Source organism: Chlamydotis macqueenii, chromosome 1, assembly GCF_036417535.1.
Source record: "Chlamydotis macqueenii isolate bChlMac1 chromosome 1, bChlMac1.mat, whole genome shotgun sequence".
Lineage (NCBI taxonomy): Eukaryota > Metazoa > Chordata > Aves > Otidiformes > Otididae > Chlamydotis > Chlamydotis macqueenii.
In genome coordinates this window covers 145,138,068-145,156,363 of record NC_141556.1, presented here as the reverse complement: position 1 = coordinate 145,156,363, position 18,296 = coordinate 145,138,068, and the positions used below count along the sequence as shown (strand labels likewise).

The 18,296-nt window shown below is 39.4% G+C and overlaps 1 protein-coding gene across 1 annotated transcript in view; it reads right to left on the bottom strand.

Moving 5' to 3' along the window:
- Positions 1-18,296, bottom strand: part of ATP10A (ATPase phospholipid transporting 10A (putative)) — a 115,857-nt gene that overhangs the window by 42,146 nt on the left and 55,415 nt on the right. The window contains exons 3-4 of the mRNA XM_086769025.1: positions 7,680-7,765; positions 91-197 (exon numbers count right to left, since the gene is read on the bottom strand). Coding sequence (XP_086625151.1) covers positions 91-197; positions 7,680-7,765 — 193 coding nt within the window. The remainder of the gene's footprint in view (positions 1-90; positions 198-7,679; positions 7,766-18,296) is intronic.

Here is an 18,296-nt window from a genome sequence, read left to right as displayed (position 1 = left end):
CATCAAATGATGTCATATGGATTTTTGTTATTATTTTAAGGAAACTACAAAAAGGCAGCACGCCTCATCAGACAGAAAAAGAGCTTTCACCTGCATAGATTACTATTCCTGCAACCTCTTCTGTATTTCTAATGGTACATCCACGTAATAAAAGATTTTCTTTGAACAGTCCATCCTTTTTTCCACTTTTATGTACACTGCAGAAAATTTAAAAACAGAACAAAGAACAGCATGTCAAAACATTAAGCTTGTTAAATCATAGTACTCTGTAATATAATAAGCCCCGGAAACATCTTCAATGTTTAAGAAGTTTTGTCAAACTGATGTAGAAATATTTCCTTAGATCTTCCTCCTGGGAAGGCTCTTGGGCAGACCTTGAAAACTGAGAATATCTATCCAAGAATCCCAGACATGCAGCAGCCCATCTGGAGCAGTACCAGTTTCTGTTGCATATACAAATGTACTGGACAAATGCTCACTAGAGATATGCAGGCCAAATCTACAGCATGTGTGCAGCCTATCTAATGCTTTGGAAATGCATTGTGCCTATGTAAAGTGACTGTGAAATCACAGTTAATCCAGTCCATCTAAGAGTAGCTATGTAGTGCATATGATTAACCCACTACTCATGTATTCTTACTGAAGAAATCCTAGAAAGAAATATGGTGAAATTAGGAGAGGACTGTGCTTCGGAAGCAGTGATACTAAGGAAGATGTGCCAGGGATAATATGCATCAGTTCAGTGAAAAAGAAAGAAAAAGAATGTTATGTGTTCATCAGTGAGAACAAGAGAAACTCCTTTCAGAATTGTCTCACTGACTTTGTAAGAAAGATGAAATGGCCTGTGCCCTGATGATTCTTGTTGACTAGCACCAAACACATAAGAAAAATGGAACAAAGTAATGTTTCCACTACAACTTACTGTCTGCTGTGTATAGACTGACGTAAATTTCATCTGACAGTGAAATACAGAAAACAGCCTTATGAGAATTAAGTCATTAGGGAAATGCTAAACAATAATAACAATTTTAAAATAGTATTAGAATGTTTTAATAGCTAAAAACAAACTAAATAATCAATTCAAAACTTTTCTAAATGAATAAAATTTAATTTAATCAACTGCAGTATCCCAGTGCCTCAGAGAGGATTAAAGCACAGTCTGAAATGTTTAAATGTTCCGCCTTCACTTTCAGAGCATCAAAACATCACACTTCCTAAGTCTAAAAAACGGACTGCAATAAAAAAAAAACAGTAAAAGGTGAGAGTTCAAGAGAAATACTAGAAAAGCACATGTGCTATACTAAAACTAACATTGTGCTATTGCAACATGAAATTTTATGGCTATCTGCATTTGAGCATTTAAAATCCTGTGTCCCCTGAAATCGGCAAACTCGCTTAAAATCGTGCCTTTTATAAAAAGGCAGAGTTCTTTTTATTTGCTTCCTATTGTCTAAGCCTTCACACCTGGGGTAGATCTTCATGCTTTTCTCTGAGTGTTAGAATCTTTTCTTTTTCTAAATGAGGACCAAAATTCTACCTTAAGCACATGCTTCTAGGATCTCAGGCCTGAAGAACTATATCAAGTATCCTGAGATCTGCAAGAAGAAAAGGTTTACATTGGTGAATCCTTTGTATTATTCCCCAGTCTAGTAGGGCTACTTGCAGATTGTGCCCTTATGCTGGTTATTCTACTTAGCTTCTAGTCAACGCTCTTAGTGAGTACAATATTCTAATTAAATAATATGTATACATATATTCGCACATGTATATATATACAGACACATATACACAGTCCTTTTTAGTTCAGTATAATATATTATATTATGTTGATGTGGTCTACCTGGACTTCAGCAAGGCCTTTGACACGGTCTCTCACAGTATTCTCCTAGGGAAACTGGCTGCCTGTGGACTGGGTAGGTATACCCTTCTTTCGATAAAGAATTGGCTAGGGGGCCGTGCCCAGCAGGTGGTGGTTAATGGAGTCAAGTCCAGCTGGCAGCCTGTTACAAGTGGTGTCCCCCAGGGGTCGGTACTTGGGCCCATCTTGTTCAATATCTTTATTGATGACCTAGACGAGGGGATTGAGTGTACCCTCAGTAAGTTTGCAGATGACACCAAGTTGGGTGGCGGTGTTGATCTGCCTGAGGGTAGGGAGGCCCTTCAGAGGGATCTGGATAGGCTGGATCACTGGGCTGAGCTGAATGGCATGAGGTTCAACAAGGCCAAGTGTCGGGTCCTGCACTTTGGCCACAATAACCCCATGCAGCGCTATAGGCTCGGAGCTGAGTGGCTGGAGGACTGTCAAGAGGAAAGGGACCTGGGGGTGTTGGTTGATGCTCAGCTGAACATGAGCCGACAGTGTGCCCAGGTGGCCAAGAGGGCCAACGGCATCCTGGCCTGCATTAGAAATAGTGTGGCCAGCAGGAGCAGGGAGGTAATCATCCCCCTGTATTCGGCACTGGTGAGGCCGCACCTTGAGTATTGTGTTCAGTTTTGGGCCCCTCACTACAAGAAAGACATTGAAGCCCTGGAACGTGTCCAGAGAAGGGCAACAAAGCTGGTGAGGGGTCTGGAGCACAAGTCTTATGAGGAGCGGCTGAGAGAGTTGGGATTGTTTAGTCTGGAGAAGAGGAGGCTCAGGGGAGACCTCATTGCACTCTATAGCTTCCTGAAGGCAGGTTGTGATGAACAGGGGTTTGGCCTCTTCTTCCAGGCAACAAGCAGGACCCGAGGAAATGGCCACAAGTTGTACCAGAGGAGGTTTAGATTGGACTTGAGGAAAAACTTTTTCTCTCAAAGAGTGGTAAGGCACTGGAATGGCCTGCCCAGGGAGGTGGTGGAGTCTCCGTCCCTGGCAGTGTTCAAGAGGCGGCTTGATGAGAAGCTACAGGATATGGTTTAGTAGCTGTGGCAGCAATGGTAGTGGTAAGACGGTTGGACTAGATGATCTTATAGGTCCCATCCAACCATGTGATTCTATGATTCTATGATTATACCTTCTGTCTGCTAGAAAATATAAATTAAAAGCATTGGTGTTTCAACAGGTATGCTTAGTTTTTCACTGTAGAGATGGAGAAAAAGTGGCGGGTTTAACAGGTGAAGTAGCTGCAGCAGTGATAACATCTGACTAGAGACCAGAAACAAACAGAGAAGGAAAAAAGTAGATAACATCAAGTTTGCGATTCTGACACAAAAATTAAGGTTTTTTTTTTTTAAATCAGGAGAGAACTTGCCTTGCTCAGTCCATTCTCCCTGCCGGTCTCAGATAGAAGAACAGAGGTTCAGCAAACCTCCCTAATCCACTGCCTCACCTTTTGCCAAAGGAGCTTCAAAAACTGGGGGCTGCTCAACAACCCTCTTGCAGTATGCCAATAGGTGTAAGCACTGATTGCCAGCTGGAGAATTACGCAAATTTGGCTGGGCTTAAACTATGGGAAATAATTTCTTAATGATTCCATACTGTAGAAATTACACTACTACCAAGGTTCTGCCATTCCTCTGCTTTTTAAGGCTGAATTCTGCATTAGTCTTTCTCATAAATCATGAGGATATTAGTCTGAATTTCCAATAAAGTCTCCAAACGATAGTTATGATTCCTGTTAATAAATGGGACTTTTTAAAGATAAATCTACTTAAGAAGTAATTGCTCCGGCTTATGATTTTATAGCCTTCATCAATTCTTCAGACTTGTCAGTATCAGTGGACTGTGACAGGTATATTGTACATGGCGATCTTTATATACAATTACTTGTGTACATGTTCTACAAAATTATACATTTGTTCTTACTATGTTAGCTTATGTAACGTCTGAACCTGCTCCATAGCAATGGTGCAACATCTAAAGTTAACCTGTAGATGCCAAGACCCCAATTTACTGCCCTCATCCACAGACTGAGCCTTCCCACCACAACTCATCCTTACAAGCATTTCATACTGCTTTTTGCTTTTCCATATCCAAATGAAGTCAATCAACTCACCTGTTGCTCACCAGACCTTTAGAAAACATGGATGAAATAAAAATCTGGCAGAAAGAAGCCAGCAGCGGCTGGAGGAAACTCATTGTTTCCTTCTTGTCTGCACTCACTCCCAGTGACTCACTAACAGAACATACATATAAGGCAACTGGGCACTGATGATAAAAGGAAGAAAAAATTACAGACATAAAAGTCTGGATTAAAAAATAATGAAAATTAGACTTAGATACAATTCCTCACTTTGATAACAAACTAGTCAAGGCTATAACTTTATGTCCTGGTGGAGAGATGGCCTAGATCCCATTTCTAGCCCTGCAGAGTTATAAACCTTAGGCTTGTTACAGAGGCTGAACAGTCTGTTTTTCTCCTTTCTGGATTCAGGCCAGTATAACCTTGGAGGCAAAGAAGGAAACTTTTCTCTGTCAGTATTTAAAACAGTGGCTGGCTGAAGCCTCTCAGACGCCTGGAATGCGAAGGTTAGCCCACAAGGAAACACACTGACGAGTGCAGGTGCAATGCTCTTTTTCTCTGCAATTTCTCACATGGATGACACCACAAATATGCAGTATCTAAACATCTAAAATACACATGCACAATGAATTAGGAGAAATGGGCGGGCCAGATGCAGTTAGCTACTACTTTGCTACAGCACTCTGAAAGTGTTTGTGTAGAAATAAGCCTCCTGATTTAAGAGAGTAACTCAAAAATAAGTCCGACGGTAGCTCATTTCAGCCTTCTATTGTACTGTTCCCTGTTACACGTTTACCAGCACTAAATAATAAGGCAATATATCAATATTGTATTCAAAAGGGATTATTTTCTTTCACACTCTGTTTTTTTCAAGTGTCTTACAAAGCAAATGGTAGAGATAGCATTACTTTGCAAGGTTTGACACTCCCAAAGAAAATATTCAACAATCTTAAACATAATCTCAATGCACATCATCAGTCAGAATCTTCCTCTCAGCTCTGAGGAAACGTAGTCTAGACAAGATTTGAAATAGAAATACATGCATGTATCGATATTATTATTATTATTCTTCCTTGCTTTACTTATTTTCATATGACCAGGTAAAGTTTTTTGTTCTTGTCTGACAGTAAAATTTTTACTTTCAGAGAAAAGCTGATAAGTCAGAATACCAACTACTACTTCTCCTTTTCCCTTGCCCACACACACACAAAAAGCTAGAAACAAGATTTTAAAGCCAATTTTGTTCTTTTTGGAAGCTGGCATGAGATTTTTGAATGTTTGCCATGGCCATGCACACTGTACGCAATCTGGCTAGACCCATACAGGCAGAGGACATGTAAGGTTTTATTCTACTATTCTTACACAGAAGACTTCATATAGGGGAAATAAAAATAAGGAAATATGCTTGGGATATCTGAGGATGTAGAAACAGCAAAACAGTATTAAAGCAAGCACCTGAGCAGAGCCAGTAGTCTGCCTGTCGGTCTGCCCACCCAGAGTGTGTTCAATGCAGACTGTGCCAATGTAACTGAAGAAGTCATATGTCATAATGTGTATGCTATGCTTTTGCAGACATAAGATAGGGCCAGGCCTGTCTCAACGCATTTTGCAGTATTTTTGTGACTTTTTGTTATCATATTTCCTTTTACTCTGGCCTGCCTAAGCTACATTGGTTACCTATAGTGATCACATTTTAGAATAACTGCTAGGAACATCAGGCACAGACGTTAGAACCAAAGAGCTCTTCATATTTCAAACAGAAAAAAAACCCAGTCTTAATCCAAACTAGAAATCTACTAAGTGGTCAAAACTTCAAGTAAACTTTGACAGTAATGTCTCAGCGCAGCTTTTACAAATGGATCTCTTGAAAGTCTACTATTTCATAGCATCCCTATTTAAATATCTCAGTAACATTTCTTTCCAGTTGAACTATCATAAGCTGGGAGCTGTCTGAACCTTTCTTTCAAGCATTGACTACTGGTAGGATTTTAAACAAGAGTTAAGATATGACATGGCAATGACATGTTTCAATTAAGATCTGCTAATTACTATTCATCTTGCTAATGTATAATTTGAAACAGACTTGTGATTTCATGATACTAATGAAGGAAATATAAAAAAGAGGGGAGGAAAGCCTTTTCCCTTAATAAATCAGGAAACTGAGACTTTATTTGTTGAGGGGTTGGTCCCTACTCTTTACTTCAAATCTCCTATGGTCCTTTAGTTGTAAATCTCTTGCAGCACAGCTGACAAGATCTGAAAATCACCTGATGCTTTCTGCCAAATTCAAAACTGATGTCAAAGAAGATTAGATAGAATCATTATTGAACACAGCCTTCCAAAGGTAGTATCATGTTTTCTGCTACATAATTCAAATGGTTCTGTAACTTACATGCTACAGTCATTTTACTCATCAGTACACAGGCAAATACATAAGGAAAGAGAAATTTATGCATTATATTTTGCGGACTAAGATTCACACACATGAAGTGTGCTAGAAAAGCTGCCAAATTCCATTTCCATATCTGGAAATGTCACTTCTGCAGTAGATCAGGCTCTCTATTAATGTAAACAGTTACACACCCTCATGCAGCAATGCCTAGTACTAAACATTTGTCTTTAAATGAACTGTAGGGCTTTGTGCTGCTAAATAAAGGAACACATTTTCCCACATTGCAACTTGATGTAGTTTTGAAAAAGCTATCCTGATTTACAACATTTGATAGTACGTCCCATACAATCCGTGACATCTAAGAGTAGTAACTGAGGCGGTAAATAGCATCACTATTAAAAACTCTCCAGGCTCCAGCAATTTACCTTCGCCATTTACACAATTCAATACTGCTTATCAGTCCTAATCAATATGGTAATAAATCATTGTATTCTAAACAGAATTAGTGTCTGTTTAACTATCTTCATTAAAATTTAGAAAAAAAATTAAATATCCTGTGCTCTCACTCTCTATGGGGTTACAGACTGCAGAAAAACAAGTCATGGAAGAGTGCATCTCCTAAGTCACCACTATTGGTATCCCTACACACCAGAGTCCTGGCTACATTAGGAGCAAAGTTCTTTGCACATACTGAAACATTTGCTTCTGAGAAGGACTGACTGGCCAGAGATGAGCACGCTGTTAACACAGTTATGTTTGTTTAGAATTAAGTCAAGCGGCAACAGGTGAGTCTGCATGACAATGTACTACAAGCACACCCATTGTGTGAGCCAATTGTTTTATTTTGTCTGAATGAGAGGAAAGGAATACTACCACAGCTGGAGAAATATCAGTTTCACCTTCTGCTTTTCCTCAAGGACACTTATACTAAAAGAAACATCAAACAGATCCATCTTCATAAAAGTTGTGTACAACAGATTGTGTTTGTTTGTTTGGCTCTCTTAGACCGGTCTTCTATTTCTTCCCATTTCCAGATGGGCTTTTTTGATCCACGGAGGGAAGGAAAGGGAGAAGAGTCTCTGTAATTGCACTGCTTCATGCATTCATTTCCGGAGTGTAAACTGATCAAAGCTAACATCTAAATTCATCCTAAGGAATGGAAACATGAGGCTCCCATCTCACCATCAAGTGAGGATCCTCTAAAAGCACGTTAAATATGCAGCCCTATTTAGATGTGATGATGATTCAACTTACAGAACACAGCCCAAAACAAATCAGCATTTATTTTATTCCATATTAGAGAAGGAGTGTGTATACTGAAGGATATTATATGAAATACTCACATGTAACCTCGAAACCTACTTAAGTCATTGTTTGGCTTCTCGCATTCAATGACACTGGTGAACTTCAAGGGGTCAAATTCTGAGTCCTGGAATAATAAAAGTGTTAATTACTTAGGGCAAAGACTTGAAAATTATAGCCAAAATAACTTTCTTTTCTAGCTTTCATAATATATTAAAGTCCAGATTTTTTTTCAAACACAATCAAATTAATCACGCTGACCACTGGCACTGAAAATCAAAGGGATATGGGCACCAAAACTCCTTAGATGCCTTCCAAAATCTCCCTTACAAGGATGACTTTTTTGTTCTGCAAGTGGAAGAATAAGAGTTTCTAAAAGCATTAGATAAAAGACACCAAGCCCAGAAGTCAAATCAATTTGGTCTGGAGCGGTCTGAAAATATTTGGTAGTATCACTATACTTCATGCTCAGGGAAGCTACTGAAAATCTAGGAAAACATAAGTCAATATAGTGCCAATTATGAAAAAGTTAATACGAGCTTTAGCACAACTTCTTAATTGCTTTATGCCAACACAGAAAAATTAATCTACTACAGTAAATTACACACATATAGCAGAACAACTTTTCCCTAATTAACAGTTAAAAACCTTCTTGATTCTCTTGCTCGTTAGTCTGAGGCTGGTATTTTTGCTGACTATATATGTTTACCTGTAGTTAGCACCTTGACTTATCTGAGTTAAAACATCCTATCACAGCATAATTACTTGATTTTTGTTAAATAAAAATCAAGGTTCTCCCTTCTTTGCCAGACCAAACAAACTACACATTGAAATCAGAGATACTCGGTTTCGGTGCTGCTGAGAAGGCTGTTTGTCTCCATCAATGAGGACTACCTTTAGAAAACTGCTTTTCACACCACTTGAAGGAAAGAATCGATTGTGAATTAACATATTATTAAGCTTTCAACAGTGATAACATTGCAAATGTTACGTTTCATAATGGTCTTGCTGAGCAGCTGTAAATTTCCACCACTACTTTTTAGAACACAATACAGGAATAGCTGACTGAGAATCAGTAACCAAAGGACAGACACAATCTTATTCCCACTTCTCTGAAACACACAGTTGTCTCTGTTTTTATGATATTGACTCTACTCAGAAGAGATAAAAGAAGCTAGAGGATATGTTAGCATCACCACAATGCCCTCCTTCATTTTTCTACCAGTCACATCTGGAAGAAAGACAGCCTTACAGTACATAGGAGACAATTCAAACCACCCACACTTGACACTTTTGGAAATCTTTCCTGTATTTTTAAGAAAAAAGAGATGATAAAGAGAACTGTGAAGATTGGCTGTCACTTAGAGATAGCTACAGCTCACTGAAGGAAAGAATCACTTTTATATACAGAATTCAGCTTGTAAACAAGGGGGAAAAAAAAAGGAATAAAAACAAAGGAAAGCTCGTAACAAAGAAGACAACTGCTATGCTAAGAATCCCTAAATTATGTCAAACTTGGCAGTCAAGTACCTGAGCCTTAGCATGAAATCCAGATGATCTTCTCAGCACCAAATACTGTTGGTATTTAATCTTATGAGGTGTTTCTCCTGGTTAGCCTTAAGTTTCTCTAGATGACTGAAGTTTGATCCTGGGAATGCTCAGAAGTACCCAGTTCTACAGAAGCACCTAAGACATCATTAGGGTGTAGAATGGGGCAGATATTGCAAGCCACATGTTCAACCTCTTTGACTCTTGTTCCCCAGCTGCTCGCTTCAGACAGGCACAGGCACCATCAGTCACAAGGAAGGAATCACTGATTACAACAGACATCACAGAGATTTCAGGCCTTGACATCTGAAACATGTTAGTACAGCACCTAAACTGTGCACTCTGCCTGTGTCCTTGCCTCAAGCAAAGGTTCGTGTTACAGAGACACTATACCAGCAGTGCTGGCTTTACTTGAGCTTGTTGGAGAGGGTGAAGTTCTCCCAGGTCACATCAAGGCTTGTTGTGCTGGGAAAGCCTGTGTTGTCTACATAACATCTGCTCTGCTGCCCCAGAACATGATCTTCTTTGCCTTCCTTCCTCCAGTATGCTTCTTGGCAGAAAAAAAAAAAAAAAAAAGAAAAGAAAAAAGTACTGGAAAAATAATCTACACACATTGTTCAGGGTGTTTCAGTAATATACTGTCTGTCTGCCTAAGTACTCTGTTAAAGAAAAGTCACTACTGCAGCTTAAATTGTAAATTTGTAAATTGGAAGGAAAAGAAGACTGGAAAGGAAAACATTTTTTGTCTTTTTATCATAACATACTATATATAATATAGTTAATTTAACACAAATTTTCATTCAGTGGTCTTGAAGAAAGAAAAGAAAGAGTTCTCAGCATCTTTGATTAATGCCCCTGAGGTAATCCTAGAGACACCTAATAAAAAAAACCCAATGTAATCAAATGCAGGATTTCTATGGCTGCTGAACTCGGCAGAGAGAGCACGGTTTTAGTGCTGCACAGACACAATAACTTCTAGAGCAATTGGAAGTTTGCAGACTGAATTTCCTTTCTGCTAAGAAAGCCTGCCAGCAAAGCCAGCAACTCTACAAATAATAAGAAATCTACTTAAAATCTAGAGCTCAAGTCTTCACAAAAAAGAAAGATCTTGTCAAGTCCCACCCGACTTCCCCATCACTACCATGCAACACAGTCTTTTTCTCGTCTCTGTTTGTTAGATTCTTTTAATTTATGACTCAGTTTTGGAACTAGAAGTTCTTTATCGTTAAATCTAACCGTCTGTGTATTTGTGTTCTGTTACAATTAACTTGAAATATGTGATTATGGTCTTTAACCAGATAATATCTGGGAGGAGAGAAAATCCAATTAGAATAGTAGCTTATGTAAGGAAACAAAGCTGCTGAATTCTGATTTATGGCAAAAGCTCTTTGGTTTATTAATAAATCAAACAGCTCCATCTCTTCCCTGTGAAATAGAAGGGTAGATACACACTGATGACACTGTTTTGACGTGAAAATGCCTTTTGGTAAATGAATGAACAAATACGTTAAACACTGCTTGCGTATGACTGCTTTCAGTGCTTATAAAGAAGCACAAAGTTAACAGAAGATTTCACAATGATCAAAGTTTTGTTCCTTTTTATGCTGATACTCACACTTCAGCAACAAATGAAACATAAACTGTGATGATGTTCTCATGTATTAACATATAAGAGAAGCTGCAGTTAGACAGAAGTTAAAGCCAGAAGTGTTGTTTTAACAGTACAAAAATCATGATTTGTGTGGTTTACTGGGTAAAAGTCCGTGAAAAATTAAATTCTCCTCCACTACCTTTAATTTTTCTCTTACACTGAAATCATCACTGTCATGACACAAAAAAAATAAGATTAAAATATGATCAAAAGTAGAATTTCCCCAGACTTTTGTGCAGCAGTGAGTTCACGTGTGATACATCACAATTTTCAGTGTCTTACTTCCCACTTACAGATCTGTTGGGCATTAAAGCTGTCCCAGCCTCAAGAAGGATGAAAAGCTCCAAGGCTAGACAGACTGCAATCTGAACTGAGGCTTTCAAGTACCTAATTTCCCTAAAAACTTGACTTATTTGGTGTTTTCATGGCCCTCTCAGTGCACATCAACAAGCAGTCACTCACAAAAAGCAAGCTGGAGGCATTTTTTAATTTTATTTTCTGAAGGTATGTAATGGTGTCACATTTATTGCACGGTACCTTTGTATGTCTTCCAAGCTTCTGCCTTGTGCACTACTGATTTAAACAACTGACTTTCTGGTTGATACAAATCTGAGAGAGATTAGCTGATTGCAAATAAGTTCCCTAGAGTATTTCACAAAACTGCTGGATGGCAAAGGCCAGGGCTAAATTCTTCATGTCACTCAGATTTTTCTGTTAAACACCCTGTTCTTCCTTTGCTACAATGTAAATTTTAATTGCCATCACTAATTATAAGAATGAATCCCTGTAAAATGTAGATAGTGCAAAATATCTTCCTTATGCTTAAGGTAGAGTTCTTACTACCAGATAGAGCTTAATTCAGAGCACAGACTGGACATTAAGATGTTACAGAAAAACTATGCTTGAAAGGATACATGAAGGTCACTTGGAGAAACAAGAAATCTAAAAGAAGGGCTAGAAATTTTTATTCTAGTTTTAGTGAGTGTCGACATTGAAAAAAGCCAATATGAGCACCATGAATGTCAGTCTAAGATAAAATCAAGCACATCCAATTACTTTAAGAGAAAAAAAAAGAAACAGCCACCAGAACGCAAAAATTTTTACTCCTGCATTAATACTCCAAGGCTGCACACAATCATATTCCCACTTGTCCACTCTCCATCCAGGCCAATCAATCTCGAATTCTCTTTGAAAGACCTAGAGTATAAGAGATGGATGACAGTTAGGAGTCAAGAAATGCAGATTTGTCTTTCCTGAAGCTGAAAAAGGAACTGAATCCTTGTTTCGCTTTGTTTTGAGCAAATGGGACTAGTGTAAACCCCTCTGCCCATATTAGTGTGCCCAGCAGTGTGACCAGGTGGCCAAGGTGGCCAATAGTGTCCTGGCCTGTATCAGAAATAGTGTGACCAGTAAGACTAGAGGAGTGATCGTGTCCCTGTACTTGGCATTGGTGAGGCTGCACCTTGAATACTGTGTTAAATTTTGGGCCCCTCACTACAAGAAAGACATTGAGGTGCTTGAGTGTGTCCAAAGAAGGGAAATGAAGGTGGTGAAGGGTCTAGAGAACAAGTTCTATGAGGAGTGGCTGAGGGAACTTGGGTTGTTTAGCCTGGAGAAAAAGAGACTGAGGAGAGACCTTAGCGCTCTTTACAACTACCTGAAGTGAGGTTGTACAGAGGCAGGTGTTGGTCTGTTCTCCCAAATAACGAGTGATAGGACAAGAGGAAATGGCTTCAAGTTGTACAGGGAATGTTTGGATTGGATATTGGGAAGCATTTATTCACTGAGAGGGTTGTCAATCATTGGAACAGGCTGCCTAGGGAAGTGGTGGAGTCACCATCCCCGGAGATACTTAAAAGATGTGTAGGTGTGGTGTTTAGGAACACAGTTTAATGGTGGACTTGGCAGTGCTAGGTTAACGGTTGAACTTGAAGATCTTCCAGTCTGCACAATTCTACGATTCTATGATGTATTCTATTCACACTATCTTAGCACCTGCAGGCTCTAAAACTGAGTACCTTCATTCTTTTCCAAACATTAGATATTGCCTCTGCTTTTCTGACACAGTAAGCATGGATATAAGCACCATCTATATGGGCTCCAATTTGCTTCTCTGCTGGTCTTTGAGATGAACACTGTTCCTTATGTTGGGTTTGAATTTCTCATCACCATCATGGTATCACAGCAGTGTCACTTTACAGCAGGGCTCCCAAGCTTTACTGCCTACACACTAACAATAGGATGCAAGTTACTTCAAAGAATAAAACCACAAAACATGTCTGGTTGCCTTTGCTCTGGAGAATGCAGAGAACGGCTGGATGGTTGGTAAACACCGTCTAAAGAAACTTAATGACCACAGGCCTGCATAGAGGGGATGAGAAGGTAAAACTGGTGGCATGCCTTGTCCAATGCTACATGGCCTAGCCAAACACCAGGAATCTGTTGCTGTGACCACCATGGCACAACACAATTCTTTTTCTGTGGGTAAGTCATAAAAAGGTCTTGAAAGATGTGAAACAGAGGTTTCAATCATTTCTTCCCATACAGTTTGAGAGTTTCAGAAATACAGAAATAAAGAAATACATCTTTCTGTCAACTGCGAATGCACAGAAATATTCATGGATATTGCCATATTGTGGTTGTTCACACTGTGCATTCAGAAGCCTTCAGTGACTAAATGTGACCTACTTCACTCTAGTGGTAAAAGTTCTTTCTCACCAACAGCATTTTAAAAACTCGTCTTGAAAGTTTCTGCAGTATGAAATGACGCACAAGGATACACAGAGGAGTGAAGACCACTTCTTGCTTCACTTTTCTGCCATATTATGTCATATCAAAATGAAAAAAAAGAAAAAAATAGAGAGAGAGAAAGAAGGGTTTTAATTCAATAATAGAACCTGGCTTTCCTCAAATACTTGACTTCACATTTTGATTTTGCCAAAATAGACTTAGTTCACTGTCTTTCTCTGAAAAAGTGCTGACTTTTTAGGAACTCGTATTCTGAAAGAGTTTCTGAAAGGCTGAAACTTGTCAAAAGAACACACAGTGATACTTATATTAGGTATTTTATGTACTCAGGGATTCCACAAAATATATTTCATTCATTTAGGAATCTTCCTGCTAGGAAAATGTTTAACACCCTATTCATAAGTCCTACTTCTTCCAATTTCTTAAAACTTAGGGAAATTCATTTTTACTCTAAGGAAGGCTTATTTTCCTTACGGCAGTAGACTTAGTCAGATTGAAAAAAACTGCTACATATTGATTCTTTTAAAGCTGAATTTCAAATTAAATTGCAGATGTAGAGGGTTTTGTGACTAGGCTTTAACAATGCTTTACCTATTAAAACTTATAAAGAGTTCAATTTAAAACAGTAACTCAGGTTTGCAACAACTGGGGTTTGTCTCTGGCAGAAGCACAAACGTACACAGGAGAAGAAAACAAAATCAAATTTTCCTTAAAATAAACGCCTATCCCTTATCTCTCAGGTCACTATTGATGTATCACCCTCTGAAAAACTTATATCCTAAAAAGGCAGAGTTGAGGGGAAGAAAATGTTACAATTCCTCTTTGACAGAGTGGGAAACCAACAGGCAGATGGATTAAGGAACTACAGAGATCTGTCACAAAAAAAAGGAGACTGAATTTAGCTCTCTCCAACATGATTTTGGAGCTTCAATGGTAAGATCATTTTGAATCTCTACAGTAAAATGTCAACCTTTCCAACTCTGCTGGCAACCTCACTAAATTGTCATAGCTCAAGAAGCAAAACTTGCTGCTCTGCCAAATGAGTTAGTTTGACAATTACACAGTGTTCAAACAACATATTCCCCTTCATTAAATGCATGTTCTATGGCTGATTTAATGGCCTGCTAGTGATATTAATAATGCATAGTTATTAAAATGTTTTCCTTTATTCATCTGCCCTACTTTACTGTTGCAGAAACCAGAGTTTAATGTTCAGTGCTTCTTTCCAATAGGACAGCATGAGTTTCTCAGGATGCCCATGGGTGACAGCGACAGCTACCCACTTATCACATTGTGTTTACTGGGTATGCTGGGGATCTTATCGACTTCTCCCTGCAGTACAATTGCTGGACGAAGGCTCTGGGATTTGTTTTGGCATGTATGTCTAGAGGAGACAAAAAGGGAGAAATGAAGTCACAGGGACAACTGAAAAGGAGTATTTAACAGACAAAAATCTGACTCAGCCAGAAAAATAGCTTTCTAGTTTAAAAGCTTTTAAGTGCAATAAGAACGCATCCCCCTAATGCATGGGTCCATCCTATTATTGCTTTATAAAGCAGTACCCTCCATTTAACATATAAAATTAATCTGATCTTTTATTAATGTGCAACTGGAATTGCATATTGATTTTATGTATTCAAAGCATGCAAACTGTTTGTATACTAAAAGAGTGAAATGTTTTAATGTCTAAACCACATTAGTCTCTCTGGCAGAATTTATCTGTACCCCTAATTCACAAGAAACGGAAGAAACAGTTTGATCTATGCTATTTAGGAACTAAACAGATCAGAATAAGTTGTACAGAATCTGATGTAGCTGTACATCAGAATTTAATAGCTTTGTTTTCCGCACTGACAACTACTACTATAATTGGATTTTTTTTTCAGTACTGTTTGTTTAAATGGAAGAGAGATGTTCACTATTCAGAAACACTGGAACGGCTGAGCAAGCCAAATACATGTTAGGGGGCTGATCTTCTTCTGGCTAACCTAAGTAAAAGTTTCCCCCTTTGCAGGGAACAGCACAATACCCAACTTGCTGCAAAAGAAATGTGTTGCTTGCAAGGCCTAAGACCTCAATAATTTTATGACAACTAACAGAAGAAACTGCTGTTAGTCAATCATGAGACAAAAGTACCAAAAAAGCGTCAATAATGTTGAAAATACACACATGCACATTCTAATGTCCCTTGAGATGACAGCCATCCTTAGTGACACACTGAAAATTACAGTGGTGTGAATGAATCAGTTGGCTGACTATAGTAGTGCTGGTGAGCGGTAAGGGAACAGAGTATGTCAAGGCTGAAATATGGACCCAGACTTGGACAATTAAGAAAGTGGTATTTGCTTGTCCCAAAAGCAAGCCACTGAAATAAATTAATGGGTTTACAGTTTGTAAGAATCAACCTCAGCATTAGCTCAGAGCTTCAACTGAACCACAGAACAAGCCTCTCAAGTGCTTGCAAAACTCTGTGTACAACCCGCACTGCTCCTCCAGAGGCTTTTCACTTCATGCTTACAGACTTGGTAACACCCAACCATCCTCACTCTCCAGTGTTTTCCTCTTTCTGGAGAGATTTCTAGCAGTCTTTCTGTTGCATTTCATAACTGCTTCTCTTGATTAGTGGCAGAAGCACTACACGGTCCTTTGAATTTACTAGCACAACATCTCAGGTCAGCTTCCAAATACACCTTGGTCTACTCCTGCTTTAGTTGGGCTGCTGGCCAGTCTGACTTCATGTGGGATGAAGTTCTGCCAGATGAAATGGGAATGGAAAGGACTAAAATCCTTCAACAAGAAGAAGGAAATGCCAAGCACCTCTCTTACATCATATCACAAATAAAAAACAGAACACCAGAGTCCTGACAGGAGAGAGAGAGAGGCTGGTAATGAAGGCTTTTCCTTATGAATGGTAAAACCTAACAATAGCAGCTGTAGCATCAAGATACAGTTAAACACACCAAAGCCTGACAAGTCCATCTCAACCTGAAGATAGGGAATATGGATAAACGCAGTTTTACCTTGCAAGGCATTATGTTTAAGAAACATTTCTAGGATGTGAGGGTGCATGTTCTCTCCTTAATCCCAGCTGTTTCTGTACTTAACTCACAGCCTGTGGAGAGGGTGGAGGGGTGGCTGTGAAGATAGCCACAGTAGATAGAACAGTAAATCTGAGGACAGCAGGGCTGTGGTTGGCATGCACGGTACGTGGGGGAAGTTGGGATGGCTGCAGAACACTGAGAAAGAGCTTCGCTCTCCGGTCTATCTATTCTCATCCGTACACCTTGTTAAGTGTGAAGTTAAACCATAAATGAATATGACCTGAATCAGAGCACAGCAGAACAGCAGAGTCTATTACTCTTGTGCAGGCTTCTCTCACCAGCTAACTTCTCTGGGCAGATGTCATCTACCTGGACTTCTGCAAGGCATTCTTCCACAGCCACTAAACAGGAGAGATACAGGTTTGATGGATGGACTCTTAGATGAATAAGGAACTGGCTGGGTAGCTGTGTTCAAAGAGTTACAGTTAATGGCTGGATGTCCAAGTAGAAACCAGTAATGAGCTGTGTCCCTCAACGGTCCATACTGGGATCAATACTATTTAATATCTTCACCAATGATGGAGACAGTGGGATCAAGTGCACCCTCAGCAAGTTTGCAGATGATACTAAGCTGAGTGGTGCAGTTGACTTGCTAGAGGGCAGGGATGCCATCCAGAAGGACCTTGACAAGCTTGAGGAGTGGACCCATGTGAACTTCCTGAAGTTCAAAAAGGCCAAATGCAAGGTCCTGCACGTGAGCTGGGGCAATACCCAGTATCAATACAGACTGGGGGATGAATGGATTGCAAGCAGCCCCGCAGAGAAGAACTCGGGGATACTGATAGATGAAAAAACAGATATGTGCTGGAAATGTATGCTTGTAGCCAGAAAGCCAATCATATCCTGGGCTGCATACCAAGAAGTACGGCCAGCAAGCCGAGGGAGGTGATTCTCCCCCTCTACTCGCCTCTGGTGAGACATCATCTGGAGTACTGCGTCCAGCTCTGGGGTCCCTGGTACAAAAAAGACATGGACTTGTTAGAGTAGGTTCAGATGAGTGACACAAAATGATCCAAGGGCTGGAACACCTCTCCTGTGAAGAAAGGTTGAGAGAGTTGTGGTTCAGCCTGGTGAAGAGAAGGCTGTGGGCAGACCTTATTGCAGCCTTTCAATATATAAAGGGGGCTTATAAGAAAGACGGAGAGAGACTTTTTACCAAGGCCTGTAGTGACAGGACAAGGGGGAATAGTTTTAAAATGAAAGAGAGCAGCTTTAGACTGGATATAAGGATTAATTTTTTTTTACTGTGGGAGTGGTAACTGCAACAGGTTGCATAGAGAAGCTGTGGATGCCCTGTCACTGAAGTGTTCAAAGTCAGGTTGGATGGGGCTCTGAGCAACCTGATCTTGTGAAAGATGTCCCTGCCCACAGCAGGGGTGTTGGACTAGGTGATCTTTAAGGGTCCCTTCCAATCCAAACCACCCTGTGATTCTATGATTCTTACGTAAGTACTCACTATTATAAACATTCAATAAATGTGAGATGTGGAAGTGCAACCAATGAGAACAGATATCAGGAATAAGATCATTCTGCAGAACATCACTGAATAAAATAGTTTATGTATTTTTTTTTTCCATGCCATTATCAGTTATCTATTCTGTAACCTTAAT